Below are 25,528 nucleotides of genomic sequence, written 5' to 3'. Positions count from 1 at the left end.
TAAATCCAAGATGCTCAAAGGGCTAAGAATGGATGCACAGGCAGCCGTAATTCAGGGCCTTAATTAGGAAGTGAAAATAGTGATTTTCTGTATGATGTTGGGGCAGTGCCTAATAACAAAGGTGGAGCCTTCAGGCTTACCTTTGGCCAGGCAGTGCTTGTGGCTGCATGGGTCTGCTCCAGCAGCTGGGTGGGAGAGGGAGCTCCTGCTCCAACCTCTGCCTATCTAGTTTACTGTTATGAATTCTTTTCATGATTCTTATTTTGCAGTTACTTGACTTAAGTACATGAGTGGTGTTGTTCTGTATTTATCATTTAAGTTGGATTGTACTATGAAACTTGAAGTCAGTCCCCACTGTAGCTGACTTTTTGTAGCCGCGGCTGTAATAAAAAATGTTTTGGGGGTTATTATTTATTGTACTTGTGTATTTATGTATGATGAGTAGTCCTTATAAAGACTGTCTAGGGGTACACTGAATGTAGAACTTTAACACATCAGGAGTACTGTTTTGATGTTATGAAGGAACACTGCATTTCCTTCCTCGGTTAGGTGCACTCTGTCATGTCAATAGAAATTGGCCATGTAGAACTGTATCTTGTTGTTCGCAGTCCATAATTGGTTGTGGTCTGTCATGAATGCTGAAACTGATTTATTAACATTTCTCTGGGATTTCGCAATTGTACCATTACATTTGGTGGTCCATCTCCATTTTTGCCTCTGAGTCAAATTGGAAAAGATAAAGATGGTGTGAGGAAATAGTTCCATTAGTTTTTCCATGTCTTGTTTCATCATCAAAGTAAGGGTCACAGCTTGTATATTTCCCAAATCAATGCCTCCACAATGAATTACTATGACGTCTGGGTGCCCTGTACTTCTCAGACTTAACAATTTTGGAAAAACCTGGAACCAACGCATTCCCTGCAATCCAAACCATTTAGTGCTAAAATCTCTCAGACCTAGGTCCATGTTAATATTTAGTTTCTCACAAAAAGCCAGCAACCAAAACAGCCAACTGTCTCCAATCAGCCACACAGTTTTCAAACCAGCCATGATATTTGTATTTGTATTTATTGTATTTATATAGCACCTCAATCCTAGGCGCTTTACAGTTTAAAAACAAGAATGCACCAAACAGAACAGTAGAAGCAAACAATATACATGAATCAGACGAAAAAACGGTATGTAGAACAATTTGCATATGAGAAGGAGGAGAAGAGGAGGGGGATGGGGAAGGAAGGATGAGGGAGAGAGATTAGGGAGTAAATTACATAGTAGGAAGAGAGGTCATAGGAAGGGGTAAAGTGAATAGAGCCAAGATAGGGGTGCTAGAGGGAAAAAGAGATAGAAAGAAAGAAAGGGAAAAAGAGAATAGGGAATCAGGGGGGAATGAAGGAGTGATTTCAAGGAGGAACAGAATGAAGAATAGATGGGGATTGAGCGATAGAAAGAGGCAGATAGTTCCAGTGTAAAGGGGCAAGGAGCTGAAAGGAGCGGGAACGAGATGAGGCACAAGGGGGTGGGGGAACAGAAAGAAGAGATCAGCAGAACGAATGGAGCCAGAGGGAGTATGGAATGAGAGAAGAGAGGATAGATATGGAGAGGCAAGGTCATGGAGAGAGTATTTCTAATTTCTCTGTTTTCAGGAAAATGATTCCTAGTTTGAATTTCTAGTAGTTTGTATGAGCAGGGTATTTATGATGTGTGTGTGTTGTACTTTCTAATTGGTCAATGGTGCTACACTTCCCCCATTGTAGCCGTGGCTATGTTTGAGTGAGTGACACATTGTATGTTTGTGGACATTTGGTAGCCGCGGCTACCCAGAATTTCGGGTGGGGTGGTATCTTATATGTATTGAGTGCTTTGAGGGATTATAAGAGACCTAGGGGAGTGGAGGAGGACTCTGAGGAGCCGAGGGGCGACTGGTAGGTATGTTGGGGAAAGTTTTTGGAGTTTGTTGCATTGGAAATGTAATTTTGAATTCAACGTTTTTGCAAATAGCCACGGTTGCCAGCAGGCATGTAGGAGGGGCTCCTGTGTTGTGTCAATAAAAAAGACACGCGTAGGCATGTCAATACTATCCTGTGTTTCATTCATCGCGGATAGAGCCGCGGGTAAATTTAAAGCTGCGTCTATAAATATACATGCTCTGTGCAATAATCATATTTTCATGTACATGATACAGTAGATACTTTTATTTGTAAGTGTTATTTTATGTACTTAGCTGTTCACTTATTTGATTTGAAGTTTTGAAAGCCAATTTAGTTTGATTTGGGGATTGCAGGAAAATGTGTGTGTAGCCGTGGGTACAAATCAAGAACTGTATCCACGTCGAATAGCCGCGGCTATGAGAGATGCTAGGTGGGTTTCTGTCCGTTTTATTGTTTGTTATTTGTTGTTACTTTTGCATTTGTGTAGGGCTTAGTGATAGGATGTGCTGAACATGTGTCAGCCATCTTAGTAGTTTTATTGGTATATAGACCTTTTTTTTGGTGTTTGTTTTGGAAAGTATAAAAGCCACCATTTTCTGCAGTTTTGTCCTTTTGATTCCTGAACTCTGACTGTGCACATGGCAGGAGTGTGGCTGATGTGAAAGTAAGTGTTACTCTCTATTTACAGATTTGAAGGTTTATTGCAGTGTTTGTGTGTGTTAGTTGTAGTGACTGACCATTGCTATCAGATAGTGTTCATTATTATATTCTTCAGTTGCTGTGTTTGAGTGGCAAGAATTTTTTACTGTATTTTTTAAGATTGAAAAATGTGGACATGTAGCTTTTGTTCTTGTTATTAAGGCTGGTGGTTTCTTTGTACCGTTTCAACTTCTAATTTATTTTGAGCTATGCATTACTTGCAGGTGTTTTGAGTATTTTGTGAGGTAATTCAATTGGTGGTGTTGTGCAAGTTCATTATTGTAATGTGCTTATTTTTGTAATTTCTTATAGCTGCATTGTTATCATCATCCCAGTGGATTTGCGCTAGATGTTGTACAGTTAACTCCTGTGAAAGGTCAACCTATATTCAAAAGAAAGTGGTACTGCTGGAGATAGTAGCAGGAGATGTATGGAAAGTGTTCTTTGTGATCATTGTAGCCTTTCTAATGATTTTCCATCATTTACACATGATTTTCATCATGGAAAGCTCGGGAGTTGGCAAAAGAGGAGTCTGTGCATTTGATACCGCTGTTGACATTGTTTAATTAGTGGATGGAGGTGCTGCAGGTGGTGCTGACCTCCGTCTATGTAAGGAATAGGACCCATACATTTTTCTTTTATGATGGAGTAATCATTATTGATGTTCTTAGACTTTGCGATGGAACATTAGAAGTTCCACAGCATAGAGTTTTGGTATAGAAGGTGAAGAGTACTTCCTCTGCCTCTTTTTTTGCACAGTGTTCGTTGACTTTGAAGAAGCAACAAATGTCTGCTGTTTTTTTCATTCATGTGGATTGTTGGTCACCCACTGGCTCCTAGTATATGATAGAATCTCCTTCCGTACACCTGTCATTACCTAAAAATGCTTGACAAACTCTGCCCCTGTTGTCAGGCAAGTTCAACAAACACCAATCAGCCAGACCCACTAGAGCCTTGTATTCGCATTGCCTTACCATCCCCAGATTGAATCTAAAATGAGCTGGAGGAACGAGCTTTCCTGTTCTGGCCACCAAACAATGGAATGCCCTCCCCCTCAGCATCAGAACGGAACCCTTGTTCTGGACCTTTAGCGCCAAAGTAAAGAGCTGGCTCTTCGATAAGAAACACTAACGGTCGGCTAACACGCCCTCAAAAGTTATGTGCCTGCTCAATCTCTCTGTATATCTTTCTGTAATACAGGCATCCTGGTACTGACGCCTACACTGTAACCTGCGGCAATTTGTCCTCTGGCATACTGGCATTCTTTACCGTATTGTATCAACCTTCGACCAGCCTATAACCATTTGTCGACCTGCACTTATTGTTTGTTGTTGTAAATTCCTCTATATGCCTGTACACACGGTCAAGTTCTGGCGCGCAGTTATCTCAGGGGTCGGTGCGCGTTACAAATAAATAAACTAAACTAAACTAAACTAAATGATGCCATTGTCAGTACTTGTGCTCTCATGTTCAGACATTTTGGAATGTTTTAGTAGAAGGCAAAATCTAAAATAATGAAAATGACAACATGAAAAAGACAATGCTGCCAGAAATGAAACAATAAAAAAAAAAGTAGTTTGAAGAATTATATTTGTTTGATGATTTGTCCCCCAAGTTTAATTATCCTACCCTATTTTTTTCTCCAATTTCTTTTGACCTTCTCTTAATTTGTTCTGCATGCTACAAGTATAATGTTTACTTTCATCCAGTTTATATATGATATGACATTTTATTTATATCGTGCTCATACACAAGTTTTTCAGAGCGTGAAAATAATCCCTGTTTGTTTTTTGTAGTAGTGTTTTCCTAATTTTTTTGTATTGTTGTTTTTTTTTTTTTAATCCAGGTTGTTGTTTTTTCCGAATGACCCAATGATTGGTATGTGCAAAGAGAACAACAATGTACTATGCACTAAAGTTGTATCTGTTACATAGTGCATGTGATGCACTGCATACAAAATATGAGGGCCATAAAAATGTGTGTATTAAATTGTATTTATTATAGTGTGTGTGTCAGTGAACTGACTCTGTTTTCTTTTTTTCAGATAGAAGGATATCATATTTATTTTTAAACATAAATGTATAGCCACGGCTAGAATTCAGCTCAATGAGCCATCGGCAGGTGGAGACAGGGGTAACCGCAGCAACGACTGGGAAGTGTCCCAACGCGATATCGATAACGCAGTGTGATTGAATATTTTGGTAGCCGTGGCTAAAGATGTAAAAAATGTAAATATGCATTGTTTGCAGTGTTTGCAAATTGTTAGTGTAACATTTAAAATATGTTTTTATCAATAATAATGCATATGGGTGTACATACTTGAAAGGAGTAATTAAATATTCAAACACAGTTTGTTGAAAACAAGTTTATTTGGGAGGGGATTTGGTTGTGGGTTTTCTTTCAGTTTTAGTTATAATACATGATATCTCTTGTTCTGTTGCCACATTTTCTGCATTTATACTCTCCATGATTAGTTTTAAATGTTCATAGTCCTATTTCATTGCTTGCATGTCTTTTTGTATATTCATCATTATTTCTATTAATTCTATCAAGGAATCTGTAATCAGATTGGTGGGTACTTGTGGTGCTTCCTTTGTGAATCTTCTAGGCACTTGAATCCCTTCTTCATCTATTTGAAATATTTTTAAACAATTGAAGATATAATACACTTTCAAAATATGTGGGTTGGTTGCATACACATTTCATTGTTTGACAATAGGTAGATCAATTGTATTTGTTTGATGACTGCTATTTGTTCATTTAAATGTGATTGCTAGTCCAATTTTACATGAATCTATAGAATATACTTACAAAATCCTGATTGTGGTGTATCTTATTCTGGAGCATTATTTTGCGTGATTTCTTTTCTAATCTCTTCTTCTGTAGGTTAATTCTCCTCCAGCCATTCCATGTATAGTTCCATTGTTCTAGTGGTACAGAAAAATACTTCTTGTCAGTTCAGAGTTAGAATTTAGATTAATGAGGAGAGAAGGTGGAATGTTTCTGTTTGCTTTGTGATTGGTTGTTTATTTTTTGTGTGTTGGCTGCCAATAGGATTCCAAGTACCTCAGATGCTGTTAAATTGTATAGAGCCTTTGAGAGACTGTTTTTTGAGTGATGTTATTTATGCCAATACAATTATAGATGGGTGAGGTGCACCCCTAGGAAACAGTGCTGTGTTTGGGGTATATTTATTGTTGTATTTGATATTTGAAACATGGAGCCAATTCCAGAAGGAGAGGAATGTCTTTGTTCAGAAGATTGTGGAATTTCTTTTGAGAATGGGGTTAATAGTGATGTTGCTGACATAGGTGATGAATTCTCAAAGCATTGGCTCACAAGGTTTTTTTGGTTTTATGATATTATATTAGATGGAGTGTTTGAAATGAGAGGTATATGCTGCAATTGTGGAGAAATATTTTTGATAGGAAGCACAGGTTTTTTCACTTTGGAAAAAGAATATTAATCATCTAAATAAGAGTACAGAAAAGTTCTTCAAAATGTTTTGAATCATCATAGAGGTGAAGAGTATTTCTCTGATTGACATTTTGGTGATCTGTTGGTAGAAGAAACCAAAGGGTATTTTAAGAGCCACCCAGAGAACGTTTTAAGTATATTGGAAAAGGAAAATGCATTTGTTGTCCTTTTTTAAATTAGCTGGGGCTACCGTATCAGCCAATGAAAGTGTTGTGCCCTGTCAGGCATATTGCGGCCACAGGTACCAACCATGGGACAGGTCACAGCCACAGGTACAGGTACGACTGGGGAAATGGCACGGCATGTATTTTTGGCGGGTGCAGCTGGGGTTATAACTGTCATGCCCTAGCCGTGGGTATGAACGCCCAAATTGCATGTTGCAGTCACTGATAGCAATTGGTACGAGCTGGAAAATGGCACATTGTGTATTTTTGGCGGGTGCAGCCGAGGCTGTAACTGTCACACCCTAGCCACGGGTATGAACGCACCAATTGCATGTTGCAGTCTTTGATAGCCGTGGGTATCAACCACAGAATAGGCATGGGTAAGGACAGGCAAATGGCACACTGTGTATTTTTGGCGGGTGCAGCCACGAGTATCGCTATCACGTTGCTAAACCCGCAACTACAGCCGGTTGTATTTTGGTCCAGTGATCATATTATGGATGTTTTAGCTCATGTACATGTGTTTCTATTGGATGTTGTCACCTGAAGGCTAATATGAACTGATTTTGAAATGTTTCTGATATGTGTTTTTGAGCACATTAGAACATTTTTCATGTAGCCACGACAACACGAGGTGGGTTTTCATTGTGTAACCGGGGTTATAGCCACAGGTATGTTATTGGGAAAAATTAGGAAGAAAATAAATGTTTTTATTTAATGAAGAGTATAAATACTGTACGAAGCAATCTTTGAAGGATTGTGCTGGTGTTTATTGATTGATATAGCTTGTGATAGAAATGTGTTTGTCATTTTACTTGTTTACTTTCTACAGTCCTCTTTCTGTGCTATTGAATTGTGCAAGCTATGAAAGTGACATTTGTGTGAACTTTTCAGAGTATGATTTTTAGAACTCAGAGTGTGCACATGTTCTGAGTTTGGCTATGGTGAAGAACTATTCATTATTTGGAGCAGCTGAAGGTGAGTGATAGTGTGGTTTTATTTACTTTATGTACAGTTTGAATTATTTTATTTGTAAGATAACTGAAGTAAGTTTAGGTGTCTCATTTGGTCAAGTGTATAAGTATTGTTTGTAAAGTAGGGTTTACTTTATTTTAACTCGGTGCTCTGAGGAGAGTGATGAAACACTATGACATGGTATGCTATGCTTATGTTTGCCAGAAAATATATTTGCAAATAAAGGTTGTTTCTCAATGACATTGGTAGATGTGATATGAATGTGGGTGCATAAGAAATCCTAGTTTGAACCATACAGTATAACTACTCTTTACAACTACTGTGGCTGTGTGTGTGCTTTGGATATTAAGCTGTTTTTATGTGACCCTATATTGGTGATTTTCTACTGTTAGAATTGTGGAAGTGTGAAATTACAAAGTGAAGAAGGTGAAGTTACAGTGGCAAGGTGGGTAGGGTTTCATAGCATCTGAAAATTGTTTTATACTGCACGATTTTCACTGTCATGTAATTGTTGGTAGTAAAGAATAATGAACAATCAATCATATTTGCCATTTTTCCAATTTGTTTGCAAATGGTGTGCTTTGGATGTACAGGAATCTATTTGGGTTCCATGCTATGTAATTCAATATGTTGTTATGCATTGCACTGACATAGAGAGATGTAAAATGAATGTGGGTGCATAGTGGATTATGTGAAACAGTAGTATGGATGAGGTTTGCTAACATGGTTTCTTTGGTTTGCTTAGGTGACATGACCATTGAAGTTTAGTTCCGTGGGGGTGGGCAGTAAAGGGAGGACATACATGTTGATATGTTTTGTTGAGTAATAGTAGTAGTGATTAATGTGTAGGTGAAATCCTTGAGTTGACCTACAGTCTTTAAGCAGAGTGTTGCTAGGTTGAAAACTGGAGCTGAGTGCTAGTGCATTATTTTGCAACTTTTATTCTTTTGATACCTTTGTCATGAATGGTTAATGTATATATTGTTTGTATTATGTGTCTGCTTTGTTAAGTATTGTTATGTAAGACATGGGGAGTGTGGTGTATAAGATTAGCTCACTTTTCATTTATGTTTATCATTGACAAATGTATGGTTTCAAGTGCAGATATATTAGAAGTTGGCAAGCTTAATGGCCAGTTGCACCTCTGTTTCCTTTCAGGGCACGAACGAGGCAGTCATGCCCACATCCTTAGTGGTGGCGGTTATTTTGGTGGTTTAATGGGCAAAATGTGGCATTGCAGGTAGAGAAAATAGCTTATGTTCCAGCATCTGTTGTGTCAGGTTATCTATATCCTTTTTTGAAATCCTGTTTTCTCTGTTATGACATGTACTGGATCTTGACATATCACACCCTTTTATCTGGATGTCGTGTGGATGTCAAAATATTATGGTATGTAAGAAATGGGTACTGTAGTGTATACAATGTCACATTAATGGGGTTGCATAGTGGATTGGGGAAACAGTAGTATTGATGAGGTTAAAGAATGTTTTCTGGGGCTGGTTAGGCCATAGGACCATTGAAACTTTAGTACAGTGGAGATGGACTGTGAAGGGAAGATATCTATCCTGATATTGTTTTGTTGATTATCATTATTAGTTTGTAGGGGAAAGGCAGGATAGTGCATTAGGCTATTTTGTTATCATGGTGAAATGAATGGAATCAGGAAATGTAGTTAATTGTGCATGTACTTATTGAGGATTGCTAAGGAGGAGTAATTAAATGGGTGCTGAGAGAAGCAAGGGTGTGGTAGGGTTTAGTTATGTGAACACTAATATACTTAATGCTGTGTACTTGGAGTTGTCGTTTAGCTGTTAAGTAGAGGTTTGTGAGGAGTTTTATGGTGCTACTAGAGGACTTAGCCATTGAAACTGTAGTGATAGTGGGGATGGGTAGTGGAGGGAGGGTGGACATTTGATATGTTTTGTAGAGTAGTAGTCATTTAATTTTAAAGATTCCTTTTTAATTATTCTGGCCAATTTGGAACAGCTTGTTTATGTTTGCTGTCATCTGAAAAGTCATGGTGGTATGTTATATATGGTATATTATATAATAGAAAAAAGAAAATTATCTGCATGCAGGAATATTCTCATGGTGCGAATAACTATTATACTTGCGCTGGTGGGCAGACACAGGCTTTTCTGTTCTGCAGCTTTGAGTGAGTTTCTTATTTCGATTGGCCTTACCAATCCTGGGTTGGCGGGCCATTAAATTCCATCTCCACCTGTTAGCCTGAGCTTGAAACTTATATTTTATATTGAAAATATAAAGAAACTCAATCTGTGAAATTAATAATTTCAATTTCTTTTTTTATACAGCTTTTTTGTAAGATGCCATCAAGAAAACAACGAGCTACAAGAAAGAGTTGTCTGCAGGCAAGTAGAGTTAAACAGTATCATTTTTAGTAGTACAAATCCTGTAGATAATACAACAATTTCTAGTGTTGAGGATAGTTTTAGAAATGTTGATGTTGAAATAAGAGATATGCCAACACAAAGTTTTGCTGGAACTGATCATGATTTTATTGAAAGTAAAAAAAAAGAAAAGAATTCAAATGTGTTAGCAGCTACTAAAAAAGAAAGATTTTTAGGAAAAAGGGTAGCAAATGTGCTATCAATTTGAAACAGAGGAATAAGGTTATATCGAGGAGAATGCATCACTCCTGCGCTTTTACCAATCTCTGGAAACGTGTAAAACAAATGTGGTAAAACTTTTTTTGCAAAAGAGAAAAGTAGAAGTAATCATTAAGAAAGATTTTGATATGAAAGGAACATTGTTCATTTTCGTATTAAACTAAAGAAATTGCTTAAGTTGACTACACCATTTTATACAAATATACAAACAGTACATGTTACAACTTTTGTGACATCTTTGGTGGAATGTGGAATGACTTCTCATACTGAAAGATTTTTTTATGAGATTTGCATTCAAGGAAAGAATGTTCCATTAGCCATTTATGAGAGTGGGCGTAGCTATGAAGTATGAAATGGTGTGATTTCTAAAAAGGAAGAAATCAAAAAGTGTAATAATACGGAAATGGAAACTGTAGGGCAGTCAAAAATTAAACAAAAGAAGGATTGTGAGGATTGCTGCAATATTTTGTGCAATATTGATACGTTTTCTAGTTAAGCTTTAAAGAGATGTTTCCAAGTATTGCACATAAATGATAATTTTCAAAGGCAAATCAAGACGCTACAAAGCAAAAAATAGATGACTGTTAAGTTCGTGAAAAAAACTGGACTTTTGGGTCACTCTCTAGCTTGTCTTGATAAAACCAGGTGTATGAATCCGTTTCATCACATACGAGTGGTAGCTGCACATCATACTAAAATGATATACCTTCTAGTTAAACTGTATGAGTGCAAAACACCAAGTATGTCTCTTGCAGTTTTAAATCAAATACTTATGAATGGAACTGTAGAAGGTTTAGATTCTACAATGCAAATGATAAATATAATGCATTTAAAAGAGAATGTGTACATCGATGAAACACTTACAAGAAGTGGAAATGATGATGCTATGCTTTCAAAGGATCAGATTTTTCAACAGCATTAAAGAAGTATTGCAATGATTGAGTTGTCTTCTACTGAAAGACCTGACATTGTTTGTGTATCTTGTTGACACACTTTTTGTAAGTCACTAGTCCAACTGTTGTATGTTGAGAACAAACTCAAACACACTGTGGAAGATGTTTGGAAAGGAGTTTATCTGCATTTTTTTTGTAGAAGAACGATTTGACACAATTGAGGCACTTTATGTGGACACTGTTTTGGATTTTATAATCAGGGTTTCACCTTCATCCCTATGAAGACTCCAAATCAGATGGAGACAGAAACAGAACTGCAAGCTTTTCTACCTAAAATTCAATTAAAAGATTTTTTTGGAGTAAATGAAATGAATAGTCAATCGACTGGGGCAAATACCCCTTTTAAACCTACTTCCTCATTTACCCCTAATATGCAAATGATCTCAAAGGAGACAGAGACCTTTGAAAAAACTGTATTACGAGCCTTTGGGGCAATTTCTGAGAGCAAAAATGGGGAAAACACATCAGAACACAGTTTTAATTTCTCCAAAACAGACTGGAAATGCTTGCAGTCTTTAAGAAATGATACATCTGTGGTAATAAAAAAAAGCTGACAAGGGAGGAGGGATAGTTGTCTGGGACGCCCAAAAATAAGACGAAGAAATGATGAGGCAGCTAAATAGCACAGATGTATACGTTAAATTACAAGGTGACCCTAATGAGTCTATCCTGAAGGAAATATGAAAATTATGCAATATAGCGTTAGAAAAGGGCATTCTGAAAAATAATTTCTGTTTTTGACTCCCAATAAGACCAGGACCCCTTTGATATATATTTTGCCTAAAATACATAAAAGTACCAACAATCCCCCAGGGAGGCCCATTGTATCCCTTTGCGGGTGTATTCTAGAACCTATTGGTCAATATTTGGACTTCTTTATGAAACCCTTGGCCAAACTCACACCTACCTATTTACCAGACTCTACTGATGTGATTATTGTTGTATTATTGTTTTCCTTTGATCCTGACAGTGACCTGTTAATTACTCTAGATGTTGAATCTCTGTATTGTAATATTCCGCAACTAGACTCACTAAGAGTGATCAAAAAATGCCTACATAAAAGGGTAGATACAGATACAGTACCCAGCAACTTCTTAGTTGAGTTACTTGAGATTGCATTGACAAAAAATGTCTTCTGCTTTAAGAACTCGCACTTTATGCAGATCAAAGGTACTGCAATGGGGGCGGCTTTTGCCCCAAATTATGCAACACTATACATGTGGGCATTTGAAGAATGTAATATTCTGGCAGATCATAATTCCTTTAAAAAAAGTGTTGAAATTTTACAAAAGATACATTGACGGCATAGTAATAATATGGGACAGAAAAGAAGGTGATCACCTTGCTTTTTTGAGTGGATAAATGAGTTGAATCCTAATCTGAAATTTACTATACAGTCAAACAACAAGGAAATTCCATTTTTGGATTTATTAATTAAAGAAGTCAACAGTGTATTTCTGGTTAATTTATATAGGAAAGAGTCAGACAGGAACACCATTCTCCATCATGAAAGTGTCCATTCGCAGGCGCTTAAATCAAATATTCCATATGGTCAGTTTCTTAGAGCTCGCCAAAACTGTTCCCAGTTAGTAGATTTTGCAAAACAATCCAACATTATTGAAGACAGAGTAAAAGATAGAGGATATCCAGCTAAACTGCTTTGAAATTCTAAAAAAAGAGCTAGGTACCAACATCGGGAGATATTATTGTCCAAAAAAGATGGTGAACATAGACCACCAAATGATCAACTTGTATGTGCATTAACATTTAATACACACCAAAACAAAATAAAGAAGATCATAGCCAAACATTGGCATTTGCTTCAATTAAATCTACCTGCATTGGCTAAACCTATGTTTGCCTTTAAAAAAGGAAAACATATAAAAAAAACTGGGTCGGCAAGGCAGATAGGAATACTATACAAGATAAACAACTATCGATCACTACCCTCTGGGGCATGCCAGCAGTCTTAGGCCATTATCCCTGTGGACGATGTTGTAACTGCATCTTCACTACAGCCTGCTAGAATGTTAATATCAATAAGAGGAAATGGGCACTGAGGGACCATACCACGTGTAAAAGCAGCAACGTGATCTATGCTATTGTATGCCCCTGTGAAAAAACATACATTGGAAAGACATTGCGCCCAGTGAAATTAAGAATCACGGAGCATAGATCCAAAATTAGGAATAAACATCCTAATGCACACCTTGTGGCTCATTTTCTGGAATTCAATCATAACCATAGAGAAAGTAAGGGGCACAGATTTTGCAAACGCTGCCAAAAGGCTCTCACAAAGGGAACAATGGTGGATTTATCATACCAAGAGTTATACTGATGGCCTTAACTCACAGGAAGCATGGAACTCATGTATTCATCATGATCAGTATACTCAGTATTAACACATACATTTAGAACTGTTAGGAAATATCAGGAACTTGAAAAGGAAGCTTCCTTTAAGCAAGAGTATACCATATACATTGGTCTGCTTTTCCATTCTTCTAGTTGTTTATGCTATGTATCCTCATTATGTCTAGTTATGAAAAGAGGTGTTTTCCCCTTTGGAGACATTACCCAGTTTTTTTACATTAGTACACCACTTTAGGCAACTCTGTGGTGTCCTGTTTAGTCTGTTTCTGGCTCACTGACTTGAGGAAACAGCCCTCTCCCTTTGTCTATTCTTAGACCGAAAGAGAAAGAAGTCTGTCACCTATTTTTAGGGCCATAACATTTTCTAGTCCCTCCTTAGTTTAATATTTCTCTAGTCTCCTATTTCTCTTGGAGTTTTTGACTGAGGATTAGCTACTTTTTCATCTCTAAGACTCCATTTCAGGCTCTTACAGGGCCAAGGTTTTTCTATTGAGAAACAGTCCCTTTTTAGTTTTAGGACTCTGTTTTTGGCTCTATTCGGGCCGATTAGTCTTTTTAGTCCCATTTAGATCTTAAGGACTTTATTCCTGGCTCTAATTGGGCAGAGCTTTCTTATTAAGAAACAGTCCTTTCTCTATTCCTAGGACTCTACTTCCGAGTAGAATTGGGCCGAGTAATTCTCCAGTCGTCTTGTTATCTCTTTCATGTTTGAAAGTGATGCCGTGGGATTCGTTGACCCGGGTGCGGCTACACTTATTGAGTAATAGTCCTTTCTCTATTTCTAGCACTCTACTCTCGAGTCGAATTGGGTCAAGTAATTCTCCAGTCCTCTTTTTTTATCTCTTTCATGTTTGAAAGCGATGCCGCGGGATTCGTTGACCCAGGTGCGACTGCACTTATTAAGCAAGAAGGAAGTAAGGCGAGCATTCAGCTCACTGCATTTTATTCCATTATGCAGTGATTTACGTGTTACTACGGGTTGGAACGTGTGGCTGTTGCCCTTCCTAAGTGATGCGACGTTTTGGGCATATGAAGAGCTATAACTCTGAAGCTACAGTAAGGTAAATTAGCTGAGGACTGCTACTGTTGGGTCTAAACCCTGAGATTAATTAGAAGTCTAAATTACTAAATTTATTTTCTGGCTTTTTTTAGCTTATAACTGATGGAAGAAATCCCATGAGTTTTACAGCCCGAAATGACGTGTGCTAAGCCCTTTAGGTGACTGTAGGTAAAAGCAGTCTCTTTATAACACCAAATAGCCTTTACAGCTAATGGCATATTAAACAATAAAACAATAAAAAAGGACTACGTTTTTTCACTACATATGGGAAACAAACTGTCTTTTAGCAAAATCCCAGGTACTGGCTTGATCAGCTCTATTCATCATTTCTTTTGATGTTCATAGGAATTGAAATTAGCTGAAAACATTACACAGAAGGGAAAAAACTCCAAGTGTTAACTGAAGTTAGCGAGAAGCTGAAAAGACGCAGTGGGAAGCCACTGGAACTATTTTCTTGCTAAGAAAGAAAAGGAATTTTGAAAAAAATGATTTTGAAGGTACACGTGTGATTGCCTTTCTTCACTATATATAAATAATAAAACTCTTTCCATTGCTTACTAATGGGGGGCAAGTAATCTCTCGCCCTCGGTGGGCAATGGAGCTATGTTAAGAGTTTGCAACAGGGAGGTTTCCTGGTTCAGAGACAGTTGGGGATTGATTGGCCCATCTCTAAAGTGGTAATGTGTTTACTCTTCCGCATAGGGAGGTCGGTGGACCCCTACTTTATCAGGGTTGAGTTTATATAAAATTGAGTTTGAGTTTGCTCCCCGCTTATGAAATAATTGTTGCATATTGATGAATAAGGAGATTGTGCTTTGTAATGATGTTGTTGTCCACATTTTTAAGAATTTATAAGTGTTTAAACATGGAGTTGTTATTGCTGTATGTATTGTAGCATTGATAAAGCCTTTGAATAAGCTACTGAGTAAAAAGTCTACTAATCCTGAAGAAGAAGACGTTGACCAATGGTTATGAAAGTACTGGCCAATTGATGTCAAGTCAAAACTATACAAAAGGAAATCCAATGATGAGAAAAATATTGTTAGAACAATCTTGGATACTTGTAGTTGATATATAATGGTGGACTTACAAAGTTGGAATCTGACTACTGTAAATGTGATTTAGAATGTCTTCACTAAATTGGATTTGGTTGAGAAAATTAATGGTTGTATGGTGTGTTAGTATATAGGAGAGATGTTTACACAAAAATGCTTTTTGCACAAAAGACTTTATTCCCAAAAATATATAATTGTTGGAAATGAACTGTTTTTTTCACTATTGGTATGTTTAGAAATGATGTATTTACAGGTTTTATGAAATTGCAATAGAATAAAATGATATATTTTTAACAAGAACACAGTGTCTGCTCCTCAGCATGCAGTTTCTGAAATACATTTATTGAGTTTTAAGGACATAGGGCATCACACCTGTTTAGTATATATTGATTTCACCCCAGATGCCTATGTAGGGGTTCCCCACCTTTGTTTTGGGATTTTATAATCAAACACGTATTTCTGCCAAGAAGTGTTTTAAATGATATAGTAGTGCCTGATATCCCTATTGTGCTTCAAAAATTGAACAGGTTTGATTTGACATTGAACATTGCAAACTGTTCATCCTTTTCAAGTTATTGTTAGACTGCAAACAAATAAGTCAAATCTGCCTAAGAAGTCAATAGTGCAAGGTGTGAGAGGCAAAGTTGTTTAATTACCCCTGAATTTGGAAGAACATGTTAATGCTCTAGGAGTGAAGCGTGACATTGCAGATTCTTTGTTGTAGTAAATAGTGTTGCCACTAAAGATAAGAGGATTTGGCAACAGCTTATTGATATTTGAAAATTAAAAAACACCTTGGTGTTTCTATTGGAGCAAAATGATTTATACAAAGGCAGTCTGACTGTAGCAGACTTGTCCATGCTTGATGTTGAGTCAACAAACAAGAGCAGAGAAGGTCAGTTTCAGCGTCTGTCTGGTGCAGAAAGGAATAGTGTGTATGAACATTACACTACTCACCCTCTGCTCTCACATGAAGTCATGGGTGACAGTTTAGAATTGTATCAGATGAAACCAATGAAATTTGCACAAATTAGTATCTGGGAAAAGACATTAGAAGCCTGTTGTTTCCCCTATGCTTTTTCCAACTGGTACTGGAGGGAGATTGGATGATCAGAAGGTGCGGATCTCTGCTTCAGAATATCGTTGTACACAAATGTATTCAGAAGATTCACGATTCTGCCCCAATGTTCAATATTTTTTCACTTATTGTATGAAAGTGAATTTTCAACATTATATAATGCTGTTGCTCATACACTTCAGACTGCAACTAGATTTAAAAATATTTCTGCATGCGAGATGCTGTAACAGGTAAAAGAATGCAATTAAGTTTTAGAGGATAAACTTACAAATATTCTTGCTACAATGAGAGGATCTAAAGAATATTGGTATAGGAGACACTCCGAGGTTAGATGCATGATCAGAAACTTGGGATCTCAGACCTGGTTTGTGACTTTAAGTTGCGCTGAGTATTGTTGGGATGATCTTGTAGAATGGATTTAGGAAAGCAAAACAGAGAAAGACAACATAGAACACATGACACCTGGAGAATTGTGTTCTATGGACCATGTTAGTGTATCACATTTTTTTATCACAGATTTTTAGCCATGTTACACTTTATATGTAATTAAAAAAATGGTCCAATAGGCCCTGTAGAACATTTCTTTTGGAGGAAAGAGTACCAGGCACATGGGGCACCACATATACATATGTTGTTGTAGGATTAAAGATGCTCCTCAGTTTGGTTAGGAAAGTGATGGCTGTGTAATGGAGTTTGTTGAAAAACATGTTACTTGTTCTATTCCAGCTAAGCATGTGAATGCTGATCTACGGAACAAGGTGGGAAGGTTTTAAAAGCATTCATGTGGAAAGTACTGTCAATGAAAATACAAACATAATGACAAGTACTACACTCGGTGCAGATTTGGCTTTCCAAGGCTTTTGACACTAGTTGCTTCAGTGAATAGTTTAATGTCATCTGTTCGACACCATGTTACTGGTAAGTCTCAGAGAAATACCTATCATTTAAAAAGAAATAAGGAATGCCAATGTATTAATGATTACAATGCTGTCATTGCTCAGCTATGGAATGCAAATATGAATGAACAGTTTATTGCTGATAATTCAACAGCTGTTGGTCGTTATTTTACAGCATACATGACAAAAGCAGAAAAGAGCAATACAGCTGAAGTATGGGCAAATCTTTCGTCCGAAAAAAAGTCTCAATCAGAAATTTATAAGCTTTGGTTTGAAGATGCTTTCACATAGAGAGTGTGGTAGCTATGAAGCTGCAGTTTTGGACCAGCTAGTACTAGAAATCGGATATTGAAGCCTTTGACTGAAATTGAGCAGTTAGCTGAATCAGCACCTGACCGTACAGAGATTTTGAAAACCAACTTGATTGAAACATATTATCCAAATCAATCTGAATTGTTGGAGGATCTTTGTGCATATAAAGTAGCACAACGCTACTAAAATCAAAATATTGAAGCAAACATTGACAGAGGACGGTTTAAAGTACATGTATGCAGTGGTTGTCTAGTGAGACATAAAGGGCAAGTCTCATTAACCACATAAAACTGTCTTGCCAAAGTGCTGAGAAAATGTAATTATTTTATTTTTGTATTTTGCATTTTTCTTCCCATGGCATGCAGAGCGTGATTCACCTGGAAGTCTTGAACATTTTGAAAAAATAAAAATTGCTAAAAAAATGCTTAATTACATATCCAGAATTTGAGCAGTATTTGGGCTTACTGGAGAAATAACTATGTCAAGAAGACCTTTTGGCAGCTGAATTGGCAAGAGACTCCTGAGGGCAGTCAAGAATCTGCAGCAGGAAGTCAAAATGTTCTTGGCCAGCCAATTATTCAAACTTATGTTGAGCTTGCTATGGAGAAAGTAGAAATTGCAATGGAACAAAGAAAAGTTGCAGATATGAATTGTGGTGAAATTGTTAGTAAACTTAATATAGAGCAAAAAGAACTTTATAGTAAAATTAAAGATAGGTTCTTACATGGTTTACTGCATGACAAGTGTGAATGATCTTGTGTGCAATACAAACCTCTTTTGTTGTATGTTAGTGGACAAACAGGAACAGGTAAATCATTTTTAATGAACACACTAAGAGCTATAATCCAAAATGTAACAGATTCCTCTTTGTTATGTATTGTAACTGTTTCAACAGGTTTAGCAGCATTTAATGTACAAAGTGTTGCTTTACTTCACCTGTCAATGTTACCAGTGGAGCATGACAACAAATTAGAATATTAGGAAACTTGTATCAAGTGCAGCACAAGAAGTAGGAAAGGTTCTTCAAAAATGAAATATCTTGATTGTGGATTAAGTAAGTATGGTGTCTAATTTGATGCTAGCTTTTATTCATTTGTGAATGCAAGCGGTTTGGAAGACTGACTACATTTTGTTTGGAGGTAAACATGTACTTGTTTTTGGAGACTTGTTACAATTAACTCCTGTTAAAAGTAAACCAGTTTTTCGATTGCTGCAATCTAAGATCGCTCAAAAAAGTATAGGGCGTATTGGTCATTGCAACTTTTGGAATTGTTTCAAATTCCAGGAACTTACCTTTAATATGAGGCAATCTGGAGAATTAGACTATGCAGAAATACTTAAAATTCTAATAGGTGTTCTTGAGGAAAATGTTAAAGCAGTCTTAAAGGGAAGACTGACTTCTAATATGTTTCATGTAGATTGCAGTCCGCCTGATGTCATGTTAACTCTTAAGGAAAGAAAAATGTTTGTGTTGACTTGATGTGCACACTTGAAGAGTGTAACAAGTTTAGCTCTATGATGCCACTGTCAGAGAAGCAAAATATTGTAGAGATAAAATCATGTGATGTTTTAGATGGTCATGTTATGCTTTTAAAGTTGGATAAGTGAGTAAAAGCTTGATTAGGTCAACTGGAGAAATCCATTTCTAAAACTGCAGGGCTGGAAGGAATTTTAAAACTGTGCGTTAATGCACTAGTAATGTTGAAGAGGAATTTGAATGTAGAAATTGGTCTAGTCAGTGGGGCGATGAGATGAGTAATTGCATTTCACACTTTTTCCATTGTGCTCTGCTTATGCAATAACTATTCATAAATCACAAGGGTTGACTTTAGAAGCAGCACTTATTGACATTGGTCATACAGTGTTAAAAGAAGGAACGTAGCTTTGTCATTGGTCAAAAGTAGAAGGTTTTGTTTTAATAAACTTTGATGAAAGCAAAGTGACAGCTGACATTTCTTGCATTGAAGAATATAATAAGTTGTGTGTACTGTATGCTCCTTACCTGAACCTTATAGCGGGACCTGTGAAGCAATCATCCATGAAACGTAAGGAGTCAATGAATGCACAATCAAATGAAATCAGTTGTTATAAGACTAAAATATAACAGAATTCAATGGAGTTGGAGAGTCGTTCAACTGTAAGATACTTCCATTGCAGCTTTAGTAATGGAACAGGAGTTGAATGCCATTGTAATGCAGCTTTGTGTATGTTGTTTCAAATGACTCCATTGATGCATAAAATAGCTTCAACAGCAGAAAAGCAGCTATGTGTTAAACTTTTGTTACTTAAAATGTCTGCAGATGAACATCCAAACAGTTTACATTCAGCAATATCAGTCCGAAGTGTAGTAGCTGTTGCAAGTGGAAATGAACAATTTTCTCAAAATACACAGGAGGATAGTCAACATTTTTTAATGAATGTCTTTGAGATATTAGTGGAAACTGTTAATGTAGATAAATATGTTGGAATGAGTTACGAGTGTAAGCATATGGGTCCAAAATGTAAGAAAGGGTATTCTATTCCAGATCTTTGTGAAGATGTGTGTATCTGCATGTGCCTAATCAGAAAAGTTTAAAATGTTCTGATCTTGTAACTAAAGCATTCCATGACATGCAATGTAGTGAATGTGGTTGTAATTTACAATCAACACTGCAAAATCTAGTTTTTAATAAGTATGTATTGATTATGTTTAAAGATACAATGTAGATGGTAGGAGAATTAACACATCAATAATGAATTTCGTAAATAGTCACGTTTCTGTTAGTAAGAAAACTTTTAAAACATGTGCAATTGTTTTTCATGAGGAGCATCCATTGAATCTGGACATCTCATGACATGGGTGCGTACAGAAGTAAATTGGCTTGTTTGTAATGACTCTATAGACAACACACAAAGCTAGATTGCCAAAAGGGTTAACAAATGCTTACTTAATGTTGTTAGAAGCAAAGTTTTAAAATATGTGTGTAATATTCTTTGTGAATACAAACATGCAGAATAAAAATTTGAAATAGAAAAATAGGCTAAGTGGTTTATGTAAAGTAGGACATGGTTTGCCACTGGGATGTTTTGTTTAAAAAACGTGCAAAATACATGTACAGGTAGTATTGTGAAGATTATGTAATTTAGAAGAGTACATGGCATTCTGCAATCTTCTACTTCTGGTTCAATGTGTAAAACACTGCATATTTTAATATGTAAAAGTGTTCCATATAAGTGTGAGGTTACATAAATGGTTCCATGTACATTATTTTGGGTGTGAGGGACTGTAGAAGTTGATGACTGTTTACATATGAAACAAGTAAACAATAGATTGTAGATACAAAAAGAATAGTGCAATTGAAATCCAAAATCAAAACAACTGACTGAAAAGGTAACTTTGTTAATTGTATAAATATGTTTTATGTGCAGTGTGGAGCTTTTAGAAAAGTCAGACAATCTATTCAGTCATTAAACTGTGCATATTCTTTAATTTAGAAGGGTAGGTTTAAAATAATTGTGATTAGCTTCTAAGGTGTGCAGGTGGCAAGAAAAAGGACGCACTCCAAATTATAAAAGAAGTTATGAAGTTGCAATGTAGATATTTTTATAATTTAGAATAATTTTGATATGAAAAATAGGTGTTCCACAGTGTGCAGCATTATCAGTGGTAACAGACTTTTAGGTGATAATGTGTAGTTTTAAGTTTAAAATAAATATGTGTATGATATGTCATAATGAACTGTTCATGTGTCTAGGACACCAAACAAAGGACACACACAGATTTTATAAGAAGTATGGAAATTACATTTATGTTTTTAGTGTCGTTTTTGATTAGTGTTAATATGTCTTTTCATGACATTTTTGTGATGTCATCATTGTGGTCATAGGCTGCACAACAGGAGGCACGAAGTTAAGGTGGCTTTAGCTGAATTTCAGGGGGGGTGTTGCATTACATTCTCATCTTAACGTCCCTGCAAGTAAAGTTTTTTCCTTGAATCTTTCGAGCCGTTGCAACAGCTTTCCAATGTGAATATGTGCTACCTCGATGACTTCCTGCCATCAGAATGTTGATCAAATAGAAAGTACAAGGCAAAAGACCCATTCCTTTTAAATACAATTTTAAGAAATATTTTTCATGCAGGACATCAAATATTGCAGAGAATGATATTGGCTATTAAGGCTCCCATGATTCATCAGTAGATCCTAATGTAATCATTCTCTGAAATGTAATATCTAACCAATGACTCGCCATTCACTGCAGATCCTTTGTTGCATGCTGGCCTAACAGCTCACCCGTATGTGCTTTGTGATGTCCACCTCACACGGTCGCATGTTGCACAGTCTGCGTTCTCTTCCAAGCTTGCACTGGCTGTTGTCATTCGAAATCCTTGTTGATATGCCCATCCCACAGGTTTTAGAGCAAGGGCTCCAGGAAGTTGTTTGAATAATGCAGTTCTTGTGCCATGCTTCATTGTCTTCTACGTAGGCTATAGGAAACATGTATTAAGTCAGTTTTAAGCAGCTGTCTGTATCTCCCAACACTGTAAATTAATTTAGCCCAAAATATGTCACCACACTTTCTGGCACCAAAAGCACCACTACTGTCATAATGTGCATAATAATGTTGCTTGCCCCACAAAATGGCTACTGGAAGATTCATGGCCAGGCGTCACCGCCCTTTTATCTATGTTAGGTGTATTTGATTGAAAACCTTACATCTTTTTGCCTAGTGCCGTCCAAGTAACGCTACTGCGGCAGCATGACCATCATAATCATCAGGCATGAGTGGTGGTCCATGCGCCGCTGCGGGAGCATGACCATCATAATCATCAGGCATGAGTGGTGGCACATGCGCCGCTGCGGCAGCATGACCAGCATAATCATCAGGCATGAGTGGTGGCCCATGCCAGCCCGAGAGACTGTGGCTCAGAATATGCTTCTCCAAGGAGTTTGGGGGAAGGGTGCCTAAATAGGGCATGCAGGGGAGCCCCCATCAATTTGTGTTATGTCACCGCACATGTAAATATCCTTAATTGAAGTTCTCGTACTTTGCGACATTGTAGGCATAGCGAGTCATAGTTCTCCAGTTACATTCCATGCGTTAATTATGCAGTACAATATGTGTGTGCATGAACACAATGGTATTGTTATTTGTGAGTGGATAGTATTGTAGTCCTGTGTTGGAAAGCTGTTGTCACATCTGTGGCCCAATGCCGACTTTTGACTGTGACCTGCGAGTCTTGTTTATTGATGCATTGATTGTCTTCATGGCCAGTCCTACCAGCTGGGGTCGCTCTTTGCCTGCTGTGTAAAAGCTATCCTCCATGATGTATGTTTGCCCTGTTCGCATGTCTTTGAAGTACAATGCACACACGGGCCATTTGAAACCCTTCCCTGCATTTTTCTCAGCATGGTATGACAGTGATGTGAACTGCTAGATGGAATTCCATCCCTTAAACCAAAATCGAAACTGTTTATTACTGTATTTATTATTGTACGTTGGGTATTTCTACTCTTCTGGTGCGTAATATACGACACATCGCCCTATCAGAGGAGTCTCCCGGGCACACTCCAATCAGCTCAATTCAACCCTTCCCAATATTCACAAATTCTGAAAATCATTTCAACAACTATGTAACATAAATCAAACTATTGCTTTTCTTTATCAAATATTTTTACTGGACCCTCCTGTGATAGCGGGAGGTTTTATATAATGCACATGCATATCTTTGGGGGGAAGGAATGCTGTGCTGTACATTAGTGGGGTATACAGGAATACAGTAGATGGATATAGGGCAGACCAGTCCTTACAAAATATAATGTATTAATTTCATACTATTTCTAGTAGCAGGGAATGGTTAATATTTGAAGTTAGTAGGCACTAGGTGCTGGAACAGAGCTGGATGGACCGTCGGTGGGTGGCACCAGAGTTTAGAGGAATGTTTTGTTAGCTAATTACGTACCATTAAATTCAGCCATATTTACCGATATGAAACCTATGAATCTTTCAGGGCAACTCAAGATATGGTGACGCCACATCACACTCATAGAGGAATCAAAAGGAGTCCATCTCTAGGGATCCATATAGGGACCTTCGGTTGGCACTCACGAGAGGTAGGATGACACAAACTAGGTTAATGTGAACTAGGGAGACTATGTAAAAAAAAAAGACACTAGCTTATAGATGCTATTCTTATTGTCTTTTCCCACTGCACAGAGTGTACATATTAAGCAAATGATACGAAATCTTGCTCCTGAAGAAGGGATATCAGATCCCGAAACACGTTGAGCTCTGACACATTTTTTATAGTTTACATTAATTGATATTAATTTGAAGATTGTTGATGTTTTATGCTTGAGAACACTTTGAACTTCTGATATTTGCACTGAACAATATGAATTGCATTATTTTAAGTATAAACCTTATATTTGACATCTAGGAGATTGTTCTGTCTCTTCTTATACAAAATAGGTGGATACTCCACTTTCGAAAAAACTTCTTTCTAACTTGGACTATCATCTATAGATATAGTGTTTGTTTTTTACAAAAACTTGAGTGTGCATGGGTGGCCAGTGTTCCACAGACCACGGACATCGTTTTCCATTGTTTCAATGTTTTTGTTGTCATGGACTGCTTAATCCAATTCTGTCTGTGTCAGTATTCTTATGTTCGTGTGCTATTCTCTTTCTTGTATGCTGTTATTTATTCCCGTCATATAATTTATTGTACCAGCTCACTTATCTTATAACTTATCCTTGGCGTAAGACATTATAGAAACAACTAAAGAAATCATTGTTGAGCCATCAGCGTAATAAAGCCTACTATCAAGTACATGCATGCAAAGCCATGAGTATGAAGAAGGGAAGCTGGGCAATGTGGGCTTAGAGGCTCATGGGCAAGCAGCGCTATATAGGAATTACAAATAAATAAACAAATGGGCAGGTCAGTACTCTAATATCCACTTCTATCAGTTAGGTTTATATGCATTATCATTATTATTTATTTTATTGTGATTGAGTTAAAACAATAACTTTTCATACCATGCAACCACATTTATTTATATTATATCAAGATTGGTTACAAGGTACCTTTTTCCATGCATGATTATAAAGAAATAGTGAGGCACATGAACATACATGTCCTTGTTTTTTTCTTAAACTGCAGGAATGCGCATGAAAAGAGAAATTGGGCGCAATTTACAAAAGTGTTTAACAATGCACAATCCCATTGAAAAACCTTTTGTGAATCAGGTACATTATCTGCATGATAAAACAAACCCCACAAAAGATGGCTTTGCATTTTTCTCCGCAATTGCAGGGAGTTTATTTATTAAAACTAAGACAGAGAATTGCTTGTCATTTATTTATTTTTTTTGGCTAAAAATAAACAGATAAAAAATCCACATTTTAACACATTATTTTAATTCGATTTTCAAAAGTCAGTTTCCATCCACCTTCTTGTTGTTGCCTTAATAACTTTTGAAGAAATTCCCCAAAATGCCATTTAGGAATGGACATGTCAGACTGGGCTGAAATACTGTTCGGGACAAATTAAAATTGAAGACATTAGAAAAGAACATTCGTTCTGGGAGAAAATTAGAGCACATTCATTGAGTGCCTCTGATAAGAGAATGATACCTGATATGGTACAGAAAGGAAGTGACGTGTTAATGTCATATGGAACAATATGGACTGATGTATTCAATTGATGTATGTTTCTGAATTGATATATGCTTCAATTTATACAGGTTTTTCACTACTAGTGAACAGCAGAAATACTTGTTTTTTTAATTAGTTTGAATTGTAATGAACCCCTGGGACTCGGGTATATCATAAGGGTCTCTGTGTTCAATTTGAATACTTTTGTGGGCTAATAAGATTAAAAGCCTGTCCTATTTCCTTGGTCCCTTACCGACCTTGAGGAAGGACACTGCTTCAAGTATTTGTTTCGC

The 25,528-nt window shown here is 36.9% G+C and overlaps 1 protein-coding gene across 1 annotated transcript in view; it reads right to left on the bottom strand.

Annotated features, from left to right (window-relative positions):
* The window catches only part of CCN4 (cellular communication network factor 4), a 244,315-nt gene that overhangs the window by 33,271 nt on the left and 185,516 nt on the right, over positions 1 to 25,528 (bottom strand). The window contains exon 4 of the mRNA XM_069621659.1: positions 21,870 to 22,063. Within this exon, the coding sequence (XP_069477760.1) occupies positions 21,870 to 22,063 (194 nt within the window). The remainder of the gene's footprint in view (positions 1 to 21,869; positions 22,064 to 25,528) is intronic.

This window comes from Ambystoma mexicanum, chromosome 5q, assembly GCF_040938575.1.
Source record: "Ambystoma mexicanum isolate Mex_15411 chromosome 5q, UKY_AmexF1_1, whole genome shotgun sequence".
NCBI lineage: Eukaryota > Metazoa > Chordata > Amphibia > Caudata > Ambystomatidae > Ambystoma > Ambystoma mexicanum.
The sequence above is the reverse complement of the archived record's forward strand: the minus strand, read 5'-3'. Positions and strand labels throughout refer to the sequence as shown.